Here is a 16,173-nt window from a genome sequence, read left to right as displayed (position 1 = left end):
CTGGAGCACTAGTACCAAACTCCTCTTCAAAAATATATGATTGCAACATTCACTTACACTTTAAGATTACATTATACATTATACTATACTGGTTCTTCTATTTTTAAATCCATATACTTTTGCCGGCTTCTAAAACATGCACATTGTTCATCATTCCCATAGCAAGGTTTCTGTAACTTATGTATTTTTTTTTTTCTTGCTGAACACTATAATATGTTTGTGATCATTACTCTTATCGTTGTAATTATCTCTAGGTATAATGTTGATAGAGGTAAATTCAGCCAAGTATGTCAAGAAGATATTGATTTCTTCATAAACCTCCTAGATCGTCACAGAGTTGTTCTTGAGGAATCTGATCTTGAAGGTCATAATACTGACTGGCTAGGAATGGTTCGAGGTGCTTCATCGGTGCTTCTTAAACCAAGGAACACTGAGGAAGTATCAGCAGTTATGAACTATTGTAATCAGCGAACACTTGCAGTGTGTCCACAAGGTTTGTAATTCAGTACTGCTATTGATACATTCTTGCATTTGCAGTTGTCAGTGTTCTATGTAGTTTTTATAAGTAGTTCTAGTGCAAAACAGTGACATGTAAAATAGACATTTCCACGAGAATAGAAACTATTGTCTTGCTGTGTTAGTAATGGCTGGTATTGTGGTCCAGTATCCCCTTACCAGAGGCATCAGAGTTCTGACCTTCAAATAAGAAACAAGAATTAATAAAAACCTTATAGCATAGCCTATACTTGAATATTTTATAAATATCATTTAACGAATAGTAAATTAACCAGGTTTCAAGCGAATACTAAACTGTATTATGCATTTGCCATTCAATCCAAGAGATTCGTAAACAATTGTATCTTGCCTAAATAAATAGCCTAGCTAAACATCATTGCATTGTAGCTGAAAAATACAAAAATCTGATTTGTTAAAGTGTTTCTGTATTTGGTTGATGGTCATTCCATACAGAGTTAATTTTCTTGCCAGGATATTGATTTTGGTGTTAATTTGAAACCAAACAGTTTTGATTATTTACTTGCACAGTATTATGTTATAAGGTCAAACCAGCAACTGCAAAAAGCCAGAGTGATTATTTGAAGTTTGATGAAAACAGAAATAGTTTTACTTTGTTGTAAAAGAAGTGTTATCAAAAATCATATAATGCACTTCTAGTAGTTAATTCAATCAATCTTATCCAACATTCATTATGCTATAAGCTTTAAAAGTACAGCTTTGGTTAAAATGTAGAAAATTGAATACAGTCATTAGTAATGGATTTGTATGACCAGACCTCCCCCTATCTTGATAACTACTGATATTACTATGCATGGCATTATGTGGCCACCATATTGAAAATCCTCATTATTTCTATGAACCTCCAACGTTCATAATGCTTCTCCAGAAACATTTGTTCTTAGAATTTAATAATTTTTTCCCATTTTCTTTCCTTATAAACGTTACATGTGCCTAGTAAAGTAATGAAACAATCTAGCTGTTAATGGTAAGGAGTGTCAGCAGTTTCATGCTATTCAATTTTCCATTGCATCACTAAGATCAAAGTGTATCCCCCTTCGAAATTGTGATAAGTGTTTATTGCATTTTAAATTGTCTTCCCTGCTGGATTTGTTAGCATTCCTGCACAGGGAAATCACAATATTTTAAATAACTGGTATGAGGAGTACAATGTATCACTATTCTTCTCCCGGAAAATTATTCAAGTTAAAGTGTTTATAGAACTGGAGAGTATACACTGCACCATGGTAAAACTTCTAGATCATTCACAGTACGAATGGTGTTCAATTCTCAGAATGTTCTTAGAGAGAAAATAATTTTTATTTTAAGGGGAATTACGGAGAAATGATAGTTGTTTATTGCTGGAGTTGATAACGATATGACATGCCAATACTCACTTACCAGCCAAGTTTTGTTAGTGATTAGCCATTAAAGATCTTTACTTATTTAACTTCCTTTGTTATTCTCAGAAGGTTAGTGAGTCTTTGCTTGTAGGTGGTATGTCTGACTTACCTGCCCGGTAGCTTACACTAACCTTGTCTCCATATTTGGTTCTAGTGGTCATAATCACAAGATGTTTCATTCAGTTAGGGTTCTGAATGTTCACGGAACTTTACGAGGGGTTGCTGAAAAGTTCCTTGCGTTAATGGTATCATGAAAGGGTAGAGCTGTTACTTTTACAGGGGAGGTTTTATTATTATTATTATTATTATTGCTGCTAGCCAAGCTACAACCCTAGTTGGGAAAGTAGGATGTTATAAGCCCATAGGCTCCAACAGGGGAAAAATTGCCCTGTGAGAAAAGGAAATAAGGAAATAAATAAACTGTATGAAAAGAAATTAAAAACTGAAATAAAATTTTAAGAACAGTAACAACATTAAAACAGATTTTTCATAAATAAACTATAAAGAGAGACTTATGTCAGTCTGTTCAGCGTAAAAACATATGCTGCAAGTTTGAATTTTAGAAGTTTAACTGATTCAACTACCCAATTAGGGAGATCATTCCACAACTTGGTCATAGCTGGAATAAAACTTCTAGAATACTGTGTAGTATTTAGTCTCATGATGGAGAAGGAAAGACTATCAGAATTAACTGCACGCGTAGTATTACGAACAGGGTAGTACTGTCCGGGAAGACAGTGACAACATTAAAACATATCTTTCATTTATAAACTAAAGAGACTTATGTCACTCTGTTCAACATAAAGACAGATGCTGGAAGTTTAAACTTTAGAAGTTCTACAGATTCAACTAATTGATTAGGGAGATTATTCCACAACTTGGTCATAGCTAGAATAAAACTCCTAGAATACTGTTTAGTATTGAGCCTCATGATGGAGAAGGCAAGACTATTCAAATTAATTTTACACCTAGGTTTACGAATAGGGTGGTACTGTCCGGGAAGATCTGAATGTAAAGGATGAACTGAATTATGAAAAATTTTATGCAACATGCAAGGAATGATGGTGCCCAAAATCAATATTTAGATCAGGAATAAGAAATTTAATAGACCGTAAGTTCCTGTCCTACAAATTAAGATAAGAATCGGCAAGTGAAGACCAGACAGGAGAACAATACTCATACTCAAAATAAGGTAAAGAGAAAGAATTAGAACACCTCTTCAGAATAGACTGATAACCGAAAGTCTTATAAAAGACTCTCTCAATAAGTCGTTTTTTTTTTTTTTTTGCAATTGAAGAGACAGAACTAATGTGTTTTTCCAAAGTAAATTTGTTATCGAGAATCACACCTAAAATTTTAAAAGTCATACAGAGTTAAGTAAACATCAATGCTGATATCCGGATTTCTAGGAGCAACTGTCCTCGACCTACTTTCAATGATACTTTGAGTTTTTTGGATTCAACTTCATGCCCCATAATTTGCACCATGCACTAATTTTAACTAGATCTGTATTAAGGGATTCAGCAACCCCAGGTCTATATTCAGGAGATGGAAAGTAGCTTCATCTGCATGTGAAACAAGCTTGTTTTCTAGGCCAAACCACATGTCATGTGTATTTAGTTTAAAAAGTAATTTGCTAAGAACACTACCCTGGGGAACAACAGATATCACATTCCTATACTTACTTTTGTGCCCATCAGCAACTCTTTGCAACCAATTATTTAGAAATTCAGTAGGACAACTATTTAGAAGATAAGCAAAAAAAACATTTTCTCTCTCTCTCTCTCTCTCTCTCTCTCTCTCTCTCTCTCTCTCTCTCTCTCTCTCTCTCTCTCTCTCTCTCTCTCTCTCTCTCTCTCATCCGAATCGGAGTGAATTTTTGTTCTCTTGAGATGTTTTCTCAGTTGTGGGAAGGTGTGTTAGTCGGATGGGATCAGGTCGGGAGAAAAAGGCAGGTGGTCTGCTAATTCGAAGCTAAATTCGCTTTTGTTCCGTAATTTAATACAAACCTTTAGCTATTTACAATGGTATTACTTCCGGCGAAGCTGAAAAGACGAGCCATTAGAAAGTTAGCTAGGGTTAACCACCCATCCCGCTAGTTAGTAGGGGGGTCGGTTGGGGTGGGGGTAGTAACTTCCCCTCTCACTCACACACAGGTGATTATACTTCACTTTACTTTTGGCTTGGACGATGAACGGTTGCTACCACTCTTCATCCGATGTTTTTGGAAAGCCATTAAAGTTTTTGTGCTTTCTCTTACAGATTGTGTTTGTGTGTTTGAGTGCCCTTGCCTGTCGGTCTTGCACACCTGCCCTGGTCCCGAGGATCGGTCCTGCGGTACCTTTATGTCATACGAGGATACCAATCCTCACCGTCTGTGTCCGACTTGTCAGGGGCAGCATTGTACCGAAGATAGTAAGTGTATTGAGTCTAGGGAGTGGTCTGCCTCCCAGTGGGAAAAGTTTGGGCAATGGCTGAAGAAGTTTAGAAGGGACTCTTCTCCTTCAAAGGTTTCTTCAAAACAGAAGAAATCCAAAGCTTCTTCTTCCACTCCCCGTCTTTCCTCCGTAGCCTCTACTCGAGCAGTTCCCTCCGGGGATCGATTGATTAGTAGCGTAGGCCCTTTAACTCCTGGTCAACCCCAGTCCTCGAGAGACGGTATTGCCTACACCCCCCCCTCCGGTAGAGACCTTGCCTCTTTCTCCTTTGTCCAAGGTGTGGCCGTCCCTGAGTTTGCCCGGTCCACCTTCCAAGGAGGTGTTGCTTGGACTTCTTCAGCGAGTCTGAAGTAGATCCGTTGTTTCTGGCTGAGATGGTCGTTTCGGAGGATTCGTCCGTTGCCCTGCCTGGGGACTCCACTCTTGCTTTTTCTTCTGCTCCGTCAGCTGCCGCCAAGGACTGCGCTTCCCCTCCTAAGGCTTTTTGGGAGGAGCAAAGTCCAAGGCATGTCTCTCCAGCGAGTGATCACCTTCCTCGTTCGTTAGGGAGACCACTCTCAGAAAATCCTCTTTGGAGGCCTTCTGCTGACCTGTCTGCTGCCCTGCCTGACCCTGTAAAGGCTCGTTGTCGTGGTTGCCGCCCTTGCTGAATTCGCCCACCTCTTTGCCTCAGTCATGGTTCTTCATCTTCGGTTAAATGTCGACTGTTTGGCTCGTCAGCTTCCTCTTTGGAGGATCCTCCTGGGTTGTCCAATTCTCGTCCTTCGACCGCACCCCTGGACTCTCCTGCTCGTCAATGAATTCCGATTAGTGTCTTGCCGATGAGGTTTCGTTCGCGATCCTCTCCTAATGGTAATTGCCCTACTGTAAATCTCCTAGACCCCACTGATCTTCTAGGCATCATTTGCCATCTCGGTGATCTCCAGCCAGGCTCCGTTTCGCTAGCTCATTGCTCACAAACTCATCGCCAATCGCCGACCCATCAGACTTTGGCTCATCCTTCATCTTTCTCCAAAGAGACTAGCCGAACGACAGCCTTCTTCGTGTGAGTGTATCTCATCAGAGCCTTGGCGACGACATCAGTCTCTAGTGAAGCGTTCGAAGGAACATCTTAAGACGAGGAGTATACATGTGGTCTGACCTTCGTCTCCTTGAACTTCGGCTCCTTCTGGGAAGCATAAGGCTTTCTCCATCGTTCGCCGTCACCCCATTCCCCTCCTCGTAAGCGCAGAACATCACGCTCACCGGGGAAGGGGGAAAGGTTTGATATTTGATTGTAGGCTTACATGGGTTTAACTCATCAATTTTTAGCAAGCCAGAATAGGTAGGATTATTGTATATGTAAACTCCCTTAGAGCAGCAAGATTTTTCTGAGTATTTTGTACAAAATCCTGTCTCCTATGCACTCCTTGCAACAATATATTGCCCTGTCCTAAAGTCCCGATATGGCACCGCCACTGGGTTACCTTGCACATCATGACCCTCATCTGTCTTGAAAGGTGAAGCCAGGTGAACCCGCACAACCCTATCATCATTCCATTCATTTGGAAGCAGTAGTGACTGACTGACCTGCCTGTCAGTAGATCCGTGCACCTCTGGCTCACCCCTCCCCCCTCCCAAAACTCGCCTCACACAGGAGTCCTGCCGGCTGGAGAGAAGGAAGAACAAGGAGCCTGGTAAACCACATTTTCCAAAAGTGAGGATTAAAGGGGTGAGCAGTTAAGGGCGCAAAGTGCAAACTGCAAGACAAGGTCAACAGCCATTTGAGGACAAAGACGGTATTCCGAGGAGTGCAGGTACAAAAACATGGCCACTTAGTTTTCCCCCAGTTTTTAGTTTAGATTAACTTTTAACTTGATTAGGTTAACTGGCTATTACATATTTCTGGTTGTGTCGGTGGGATTGTGTGTATATAATTTTTCTATGTCATTTTTTGCTTTCAAGACTAGCACAGTCTCTGGGTCACATGGGCCACATGTCCGACCTAAGTTCAATTATCAATTATTGCAGAAGACCACGAGTCTAATCAATCATTTATTTTATTTAATTTGCATTTCCTTTCTTACATTTTGTGTTGTTCAGATGTCCATTTCTTTTAATGTAAATTTGTAAAATAAATCAAGAATAGGTTAATTAAACCTCATCGTATTTCTACTCCTCCATTTATTTCATTGTAACTATTATGAATACAGTATTTAATCTCCCGACAATATACCCGATATTTTGAAAGGAGTAATCAACTTGAAGAGAAAAGGTGTGTTAGCAAGCGACTTATTATTGAATATCTGCTTCAAAGGTAAAGATCCATATCTTTAAACTTTTACTTTACTTTACATCACTGCTCACATATTTTTGGTTTGTTTCAATATTTACTTAACGTAATATTCCTGTCCAGCATCTCACTGGGGTCCCTGGGACGGAGTTGAAACAGAGCCTGAGAGTGTAGATGACTATAGACCTGACAAAGCTAGAGTAGGCCATTAAATTACATTTATTTTCACGTGTGGAGTTTTCCGGCCTCTGGACAGTACAATTTTCTTTTTGCATTTAAGAGTGAGGGCTAGTGAACTACATGAGTAAAGTTATTAGCAGGGTGTTTGTCCCCTGAGTATAAGTGCTCCTTATCCTCCCCAGTTGATCTTTGAGTAACTGACGTAGGGAGACTTTCCTAGACTAACTAAGTTCCCACTCAAACATTTAAATAGAAATATTCTCCACAATTATTGCCGAAACATGGCATTCTTATTTGCTAACTCCTAACTGCTGATACAACTTTTAAAATTACTGTCACACATATCTGTTTTTACACACATTCCGATCATCTACTTTATTCCTTGACCTAATTTAAAAAAGTCTACGGAAACTTGTTCATCATCTCTCAAAATTTTTATGTTACTCATTGGATCTCGCGAATCAAAAGAAACGGACAAACTAAGTAAGAATTCAAATTCTCTTCTTTCTATCATGTCTCCAAATAGCACCTAATAACAATCATTTCTTATTATAATTTTCCAAAAACACACAATTCTATACAGAGTTGAAAAACAATGACTGTAACATCATAGTGCTTGCTCGGGAAGTTCACACATCATCACCGTCCACTTCATTCATTTCATTTAAACTCATAGTAGCCGGCTTTTTAATTTTGAAGTACATTCATGTTCCTTGTTAAATCATTTGGCATTAATAGCTTAAAATTATTTGTTAACAATGCTCGGTCATGACTCAGACCGAACACTGGTGAAGCAAATCACTTATGAAACGCTGTAAGTAAAAGAATCTGAAGACAAGATCTTTAAATTGCACAAGTGACAGATTAATAATTACTTAACAACTGTTGGCAACTGAAACTACTTTGCTTATTATGTTATAAACTCATCTTCATTAATCAAGATAATCTTTAGACAAAAACTGACAAACAACAGTTTACACTTTCTTTTAAAACATTTCACAACGAATCATGGGCAATACGGTGAGTGACGTAAGTACAGATATTGTGACACGAATTTCTCAAATTATCATTGTACCTAATTTACTCTTCTTTCTCCCTAATTTTACTAAGTACATACTTTAACGGAAGTCTTAACACTGAATTTACAAACTTCCAACATTTTAATTAGAACTGAAACATTTCTTCTCTCGAATTAAATAATAGTTATCATCGTTAATACAGAATTATTTCAAGATGTGACTACTACTTTCCCAACAAACACATTCAACACGTTTGGCAATGAAGGTCATATGTAACAAGAACAAACTACTCTAAACCAAAGAAACTATGCAATGAAACTCATAGTTTATACAGTGTAAATAAAAATTTCTTATTTATCCACAAAGCAACAAAATCAATACTATTTTTTTTCTTTAAAGAAAAGAAAAGTCAATCTTTACTCGAAGCTTTAACACTGAAAACATTTTACAAGGCTAGTTACTTTAATTAACCATTACGTAAAGAAAACGGAATTACAACTTCGTTACTCTACACACTTTCACAAATTCTTACAATATACAGGTATTCGATACCCATAAAACTACAGGTTTTTTACCATGTTACTTAACTTATGTGTGGGTTGATTGCTGTGGGCCATCGTAGGGTCCCTCGTCCAACAGTTGCTGTCTGGGACCTCTTCCGATTTTTGGGATTTTCCTTGGCCTTTGTGACCGTGCCATTTCTGTCAATGCGGCCATTGCTGTTGCTTCGACGGTGAAGTCCTCCATAGTTAGGGCAATTAGAAGCACCCCAACTGCTCCTGTTTATAGGGCCCATACAAGGGTCCTGACCTGCTATTTTGGATGGCGAGTTTTGATGCCGTTGCTCTTGCGAAGGGAAACTGAACAAAACGGCAATTTTGGCCGTACATGTGGGCGTACTGTATTCTTTTCACACTGGAACTTTGTCATGTCGTCCTCTCGGGGAGGGGCGTGTTTCCCTAAAGTTTCCTCTCTTGGGAGTCATTTGTTTCGGCCCGCCCGTCTCGGCGGAAGGGCGCTAAGGTCTGTTCCTGCAGTTCTTCCGTGGGTGACTGGTTCACGCCATACCTCCTGTCTGCTACTATTCACGATATCATCGTCTGAATTTTCTTCTTAATCTATTCTAAGGACATCCATTCGTCCATTATCTTCTTTCGTTATGTTTTTTAACTCTTTCCTTCCGAGTTTTTCTATTCCTTCTCTCCCGAGATGTCCCTTTCTTGCTTCTCGTGTGTTGTTCTTTTTTCTCATTTCTTTACGTCTAAAGTCAATTTTTGGTAACTGTGGCACTCAGTCTTTTGCTCATTGTCGCCCTTGTTTTTAATCTTCTTTATCCCACTGTTAGCCCACCAAATTTTTCACAGCGTGGGCCATTAAATAATGATAAATGATAAGAGGCGGTTAATTAGACGATTGTTACATCGCAAGAGGATTAATGTCTAAGTTGATTTTCACGACAAAAATGAGCATAAATCCTCTTCAAAGCGAGTGAGATAGAACTTTAAATCTTGGGAATACATAACTGAAGAAATACAAATTTTTTGCTGACTTTCAAATGATTTGATCAGTTTAATACGATGGTAATTAACTTGTAAATAGTAGACACAGACGGTGAGAATGGATACAGAGCAAGTTACTATTAATCTTCCATTCGTAGAATAGCAATTTATCTCAAGTCCCAAATCTGACTTATTAACTAAACATTACAGTCTTAATTTCTATCCAAGTCAAGCACGAGGGAGGGGCACACACATAAAACTTGCCTCACGTTCAAGTTTAAGGTAACAGTTACTATAACGGTCGCAACCTATTGGAGTGTCCTACAGGCCGACCAAGAGAAAAGCCCATGCCAACAAGAAGTGTTGGCTTTAATACACTACGAACGAACGTGGAGTGTCGTTCGGGTGTAATGATCGCCCAGCGGCGACGAGGGCACGCGACCGTCTCCCTCTCCAAACTCCCCTCACTCTCCTTCCAAGGGTTAGTTTTTATTGCACCTGTCTCTATGGGGGTCAGGTGCTTCCACTAGGAGATAGATGGTATCCTTTTCCTATGTGACAGCTGCGATCTAGGTCGCCCACATTTAGGTTGCCTTGCCTCAAAGCCCCCAGCTTTTGTCCAACCTCCCTCATGCTTTGACCTGGGAAGTAAAAGAATGGCAACAGTTTACATTCAACGAAAAAATGGTGCAACTCTTTCTTCAGGCCCGGTGGCTTGTGACAGAGTTTGCAATATCAATGAGTCTTGGAGATGAGGTCATAGTCCAGCAACCACTGCCCTTCTTCCTGTGACTTGAACTAACCCCACGAATACTTTTATTTTTATTTCGATCAAGGGGCTAATTACTGTTCTGTAATTATTCAGTGGCTACTTTCCTCTTGGTAAGAGTTGAAGACACTCTTTAGCTATGTTAAGCAGCTCTTTTAGGAGAAGGACGCTCCAAAATCAAACTATTGTTTTCTAATTTTGGGCAGTGCCATAGCCTCTGTGCCATGGTCTTCCACTGTCTTGGGTTAGAGTTCTCTTGCTTGAAGGTACACTCTGGAACACTATTCTGTCTTCTTTTTTCTTCTTCTTGTGTTTTTTTTAAATGGTGTGTTGGGCAGGCTTAATAGAAAGGCTGTAGATGCCTGGTTGTTTTTTCCTTATCTGATTATTTTACTTTTGAAAACCATCCTTACTGTCCTCCCTTCAGTTGAAGTGGCTCTCCTGGAGGGTATTTAGCCTTGCATGGTGTATCGGCTCCTCCATGTTGACCAGTTTTTCTGACTTTTTTTCTATAGTTTATGGGATTCATCAATCACTTTATTTATATTTCTGTACATATTGTTTTTGTTATTATTCTTGTTAATTTGGTTTTTAAGAGTGATGTATCTTTTTTATTACCATTAGTTCTTATGCTCTCTGGAGACATTAAGCAAAATCCTTGATCAGTACATTCTAGATTTCGTCATTGTCGTCTACTGTATTGCAATATTAGTGGTCTTCATGCAAATATTTAAGACTTTACAGTTGCGTCTAGACAGTATGCTCAGAAACTTAGGTTTCTAATATGAGGCACTCGTCTGAGCTCCTTATAACTGGTTTTAAGAAGTCAATAATGTTGAAACGCGATGCTATCCCTAGGGTCAGGGGAATGGCAGTGTATATTAGGACTGAGTACCCTGCTTCTCATAAGTCCTGCTATGAATGTGGGTGTCATGAGATTCGGGTAATAAAAGTTTGTGGCAGGCATAACAACTCCTATTTGTGTTCAAATTACCGGAATCTTGACATGGATTATTCTATCTTCAATTGTCTTCTTACCATTATATCTAAGATATAAGAATGTGATAGAAGGGCCTCTTTTGTCTTTGTTGATGATTTCAATACTCACCGTAGGGAGTAGTTGAATTCTGTTTCTCCTACTGATCACCATGGGTCAAGAGCTTTAGACTTTGCCTCTGAATCAGGCTGTGAGCAAATCATAGCTACTCACAGGTCTGGTAACTGCTTGGATGTCGTTAGACTTTGCGTCTGAATCAGGCTGTGAGTAAATCATAAGTGAAGCTACTCACAGGTCTGGTAACTCCCTTGGCATTATAACAAGTAAGGTTGGTTCTCCTGCCGGGACATCTGATCATGGCTTGAGTTCATTAGTAGTAAAGATTCAACAGCCTGTCCCTGATGTATCTTACTCATGTAAGATTTATAAGAAATCTCAAGCAAACTGGAATGGGATTTTGCATGATCTTTTTGGCTTGAATTGTTCACAATTGTATAGTAGTGTTGATCCTATAGTCTCTTTGAATGGGAATCTAGTCAACATAATTGATAGGCATATCCCTTCTTGTGTACTAAGGTACCAAGTGAAGGACAAACCATGGTTCAATGATGATTGTAGGCGTGCTTATTTTGAGAAGCGGTGGGCCTATCATCTTTTAGAAGGGTAACAGATCAGATTTGACCTGGAATAACTATACTCGGCTTAGAGCTTTTGCTGAGAGAGTTTATGCTTCAACTGGAAAAGAATGCAATTTAACCATAAAAGAAACCCTTTCTGGTACAACCCAGGACTATAAGTGGTGGACTACCCTTAAATATGCACTCTTTAGTGTAGATGCAACAGTTCTCTCTTTACTTCAACCAGATGACTTTGTCACTCACTGTCCAAAGGAAAAGGCAACCCTGTGTTTGACAGCAAACAGGGTAATAAGAAACTCTAACTTCCTCATTCCTGTTTTCTTGAGGCTAAACTAACTAGTTTAGCTTTTCAATCTTATGAAAGTAAAGCTCTCTTGGTGGACCTTGATGCTTATGGAGGTGTAGACTCAAATTGTATTTTTCCTTTGTTTTTATATAAAGACTGCAGATTTCTTAGCTCCAAAATTATCTGTTATTTTGCGCAAGTTAGCAAGAAGAGGAACTTTTAGCACTTGTTGGGGGAGTTGGTAATGTTACTCCACTATGATGTACAGAAATCCCTTGATTGTGGTCAGGAAGTTCGTATGATTGGCCTTGATTTTAGTGCTGCCTTTGACCATGTTAATAATGAGCCCCTTATTTTCAAACTCAAACAGTTGGGAGGTGGTGGGTCGTTTCTTAGCATCATTATTGAATTTTTAAGTAATAGATTGCAGAGTTGTTGTTGATGGGCACCATACTGAGTAAAGGAATGTGATATCTGGTGTTCCTCAGGGTAGTGTTCTTGGCCCATTACTTTACATACTATATATACATGACTTGTGGTTTGGTCTAGAAAACAAGCTTGTTGCATAAGCAGAAAATGCTACTCTCTTTGCATCAATTCCATCTCCTGAATGTAGATTTGGGGTTGCTGAATCCCTTAATAGAGTTCTAGCTAAAATTAGTGCATGGTGCAAATTATGGGGTATGAAGTTGAATCCTAACAAAACTCAATGTATGATTTTAAGTAGGTCAAGGACGGTGGCTCCTCAACATCCGGATCTCAGCATTGATAATGTTTCTTTAAATTTGTGTGACTTTTAAAATTTTAAGTGTGATTCTCGACAGCCAATTTACTTTTGAGAAACGCATTAAGTCTGTATCTTCTTCACTTGTACAAAAAATTGGCTTATTTAGAAAGTCTTCTAAGATTTTTGGTGATCAATCTATTCTGAGGAAGTGTTTTAATTCTTTCATTTTACCTTGTTTCGAGTATTGTTCTCCTATCTGGTCTTCAGCTGCTGATTCTCATCTTAATTTGTTGGAGAGGAACTTATGGTCTAATCAATTTATTATTCCTGATCTAGATATTCTCGGACACCGTCGTTCAATTAGTTTGTTATGCACGTTGCATAAGATTTTTTATAATTCTGACCATCCTTTACATTCAGATCTTCCCGGATAGGTCCATCCTGTTCATAATACTAGGCATGCTGTTAATTATAATAGTCAGTCGTTCTCCATCATGAGGCTCAATACTACGCAGTACAGTGAACCCTCGCTACTTCGCGGTTCGACCATCGCGGATTCACCACTTCGCGGATTTTTTCCATAACCCATATATATACAGTAATATATATATATATATATATATATATATATATATATATATATATATATATATATATATATATACATATATATATATATATGCATGTATTTATGTATATATGTAGGTATGTATATGTGTATACATATAAATATATATATATATATATATACACACACACACACACACATATATATATATATATATATATATATATATATATATATATATATATATGTATATATATATATATATATATATATATATATATATATATATATATATATATATATATATATATATATATATATATCTAAAGTAGGAAGATGTGATGTAGTTCTAAGGGAAAAGTATGGGAAATATGTCTGGGTAATAAGCAAAGCTCTACCTCCAGTTTGTTTCTTCATTATGATCAGAGATAAATGTAAACAAAACATTGGTTGCCATTTTTTATCATGCTTTTTAGCGTGTTTAGGAAATGCATGATATAAAATCACCTTTAATATTTGTGCCTGTTTTAGTTTAGGGTACTGTAGTACATGCATTAAGTGTTCTGTACATTAAAGGGTAGTTTGTTAACAGTACTACGTACAAGGGAAGGTTTTAAAAATCTGAATATACATGTTGAATAAATAGGTAAATATGGTGTCACTACTTCGCGGATTTTCACCTATCGCGGCCGCGACTGGAACCTATCTACCGCGATAAACGAGGGTTCACTGTACTCTAGAAGTTTTATTCCAGCCGTGACCAAGTTGTGGAACGATCTTCCTAATCAGGTAGTTGAAGCAGTAGAACTTCAAAAGGTCAAACTCACATCAAATGTTTTTATGTTGAACAGGCTTACATAAATCCTTTTATAGTTTTTTATATAAAATATCTGTTTTAATGTTGTTAATGTTTTTAAAATATTTATTTTTCATTATACTTCTTACTTTGTATACTTCCTATATCCTTTATTTATATTCTTATTTCCTTTCCTCACTGGGCTATTTTTCCCTGTTGGAGCCCTTGGGCTTATAGCATCTTGCTTTTCCATCTAGGGTTGTAGCTTAGCTAGTAATAATGATGATGATAATAATAATAATAATAATAATAATAATAATAATAATAATAATAATAATAGTAATAATAATAATAATAATTATAATAATAATTTGATTATTGTATATTTGACATTGTCCCAACTGTGATGTATTGATCAGAGTTATGGGGAATGAAAGTGATGCAGAGGCAGAAATTGAATGTATTCGAGATGAAGTTTCTTATGGGCATGGTTGGTGTATCTTGGCTGGATAGGGTTAGGAATGAAGTACAGTGATGCCTCAGGATACGAAATTAATCCGTTCAGGATGCGGTTTCGTATCCTGATATTTTCGTATCCTGAGTCGCGTTTTACATGTAAATAGCCTAATCCGTTCCAAGCCTTATAAAAAGTCACCTTTTCTCTCATAAACACGCTAAACTGTAGTAATAAACATGCAATGCAGCCATTTCTATCATTCAATAATTAACACAACCGTTAAAAACAGCCTAATCCATTCCAGAAACCACTATGAGATTATTCAATAATGTAGTTATAGCCAAGTTATCCCCCCCAAGCCCAAAGAAAACGGTCCGTTTTCTTTACTACTGTATAAAAGTTACGGTACTGTATGTACGTAAAGCATTTAGATCAGTGAAGGTGTATTGTTACCTGTACGTACACCTAAATTAAGGATTGATACCTGTACACTCTGAAAAAAAGGTTACAGTTAATTAGTGTAACAAAAAAGTTGAAACTTACCTTTTGATTGAGACGATGTCCGATAGCGAAGTCGCGGCAGAGGAGGATGGCATAAGGCAGAAAACGTAACAAGTGACAGACTACGTACAGTAATTTACACACTTAACACATTAACACTTAAACTTTACGAAATAAAAAAATGGCAGAAATAATTAACACTTAACATTACGTATGGAAAACTATAAAATGAAAGAAAAAATTACTGTAACACTTAACGGTAACATAAAACTTAAAATTGAATTTTTTTTTTTTTTGCTTTTTTATAACTTTAAGTTTTTCTTATTTTCTAAATCTCTTCTACTTCTTCATCACTTTCTTTTTTCTGTTTCTTTTCTTTACTTTCACCTTCTACTTCTTCATCACTTTCTTTTTTCTGTTTCTTTTCTTCACTTTCACCTTCTAATTCTTCATCCCTTCCTCTTTTCTGTTTCTTTTCTTCACTTTCACCTTCGTCTTGGCCTACTAATACCGCGTGCCTTTTTAATAAGAAACTATCCATTGAAGCTTGTTTCTGCCTACTTTTCAACACATTTCTAAAATGCGTTAGGCAAACGTCATTGCAGTGTTGAAGCGCACGGTTGGTATAAACTTTTTCTGGATGTTCCTTTTCGACGTAGTCTGCCATTTTATGGAAACATGCAAGAATTTCCTTGATGTCTGCCGTTTTCAAAGGTGCAACATCCTCCTCATCACCGCTAGAGAACTGCTCTTGAACATCACTCACTTGCATCGTCTCCAACTCCTTCAAGTCGTCCGTCGTCAACTCCTCGTGGTGCTCCTCGATAAGTTCATCTATATCTTCCGCGCTAACTTCCAGCCCCATGGACGTACCAAGATGTACGATGTCAGCCACCTCAGACTGTTGAATTGGTTCAGGATCGTCAACGATCTCGGCTTCGCCTCCAGGCTACCCGAACCCCTCGAAGTCTCGTGCAGAGACAGCATCAGGCCACAGCTTCCTCCAAGATGAGTTTAGGGTACGCCTCGAAACTTCCTGCCAAGCGAGATCGATGAGTTTGAGGCATATCACGATGTTGAAGTGATCTTTCCAAAATTCACGCAGAGTGA

The 16,173-nt window shown here is 37.9% G+C and overlaps 1 protein-coding gene across 1 annotated transcript in view; it reads left to right on the top strand.

Moving 5' to 3' along the window:
- D2hgdh (D-2-hydroxyglutaric acid dehydrogenase) overlaps positions 1–16,173 on the top strand; it is a 268,744-nt gene that overhangs the window by 50,717 nt on the left and 201,854 nt on the right. The window contains exon 3 of the mRNA XM_068375280.1: positions 255–493. Within this exon, the coding sequence (XP_068231381.1) occupies positions 255–493 (239 nt within the window). The remainder of the gene's footprint in view (positions 1–254; positions 494–16,173) is intronic.

The sequence above is a fragment of the Palaemon carinicauda genome, chromosome 6 (genome assembly GCF_036898095.1).
Source record: "Palaemon carinicauda isolate YSFRI2023 chromosome 6, ASM3689809v2, whole genome shotgun sequence".
Lineage (NCBI taxonomy): Eukaryota > Metazoa > Arthropoda > Malacostraca > Decapoda > Palaemonidae > Palaemon > Palaemon carinicauda.
Note: the sequence above shows the minus strand (reverse complement) of the source record. Positions and strands in the feature narration are given on the sequence as shown.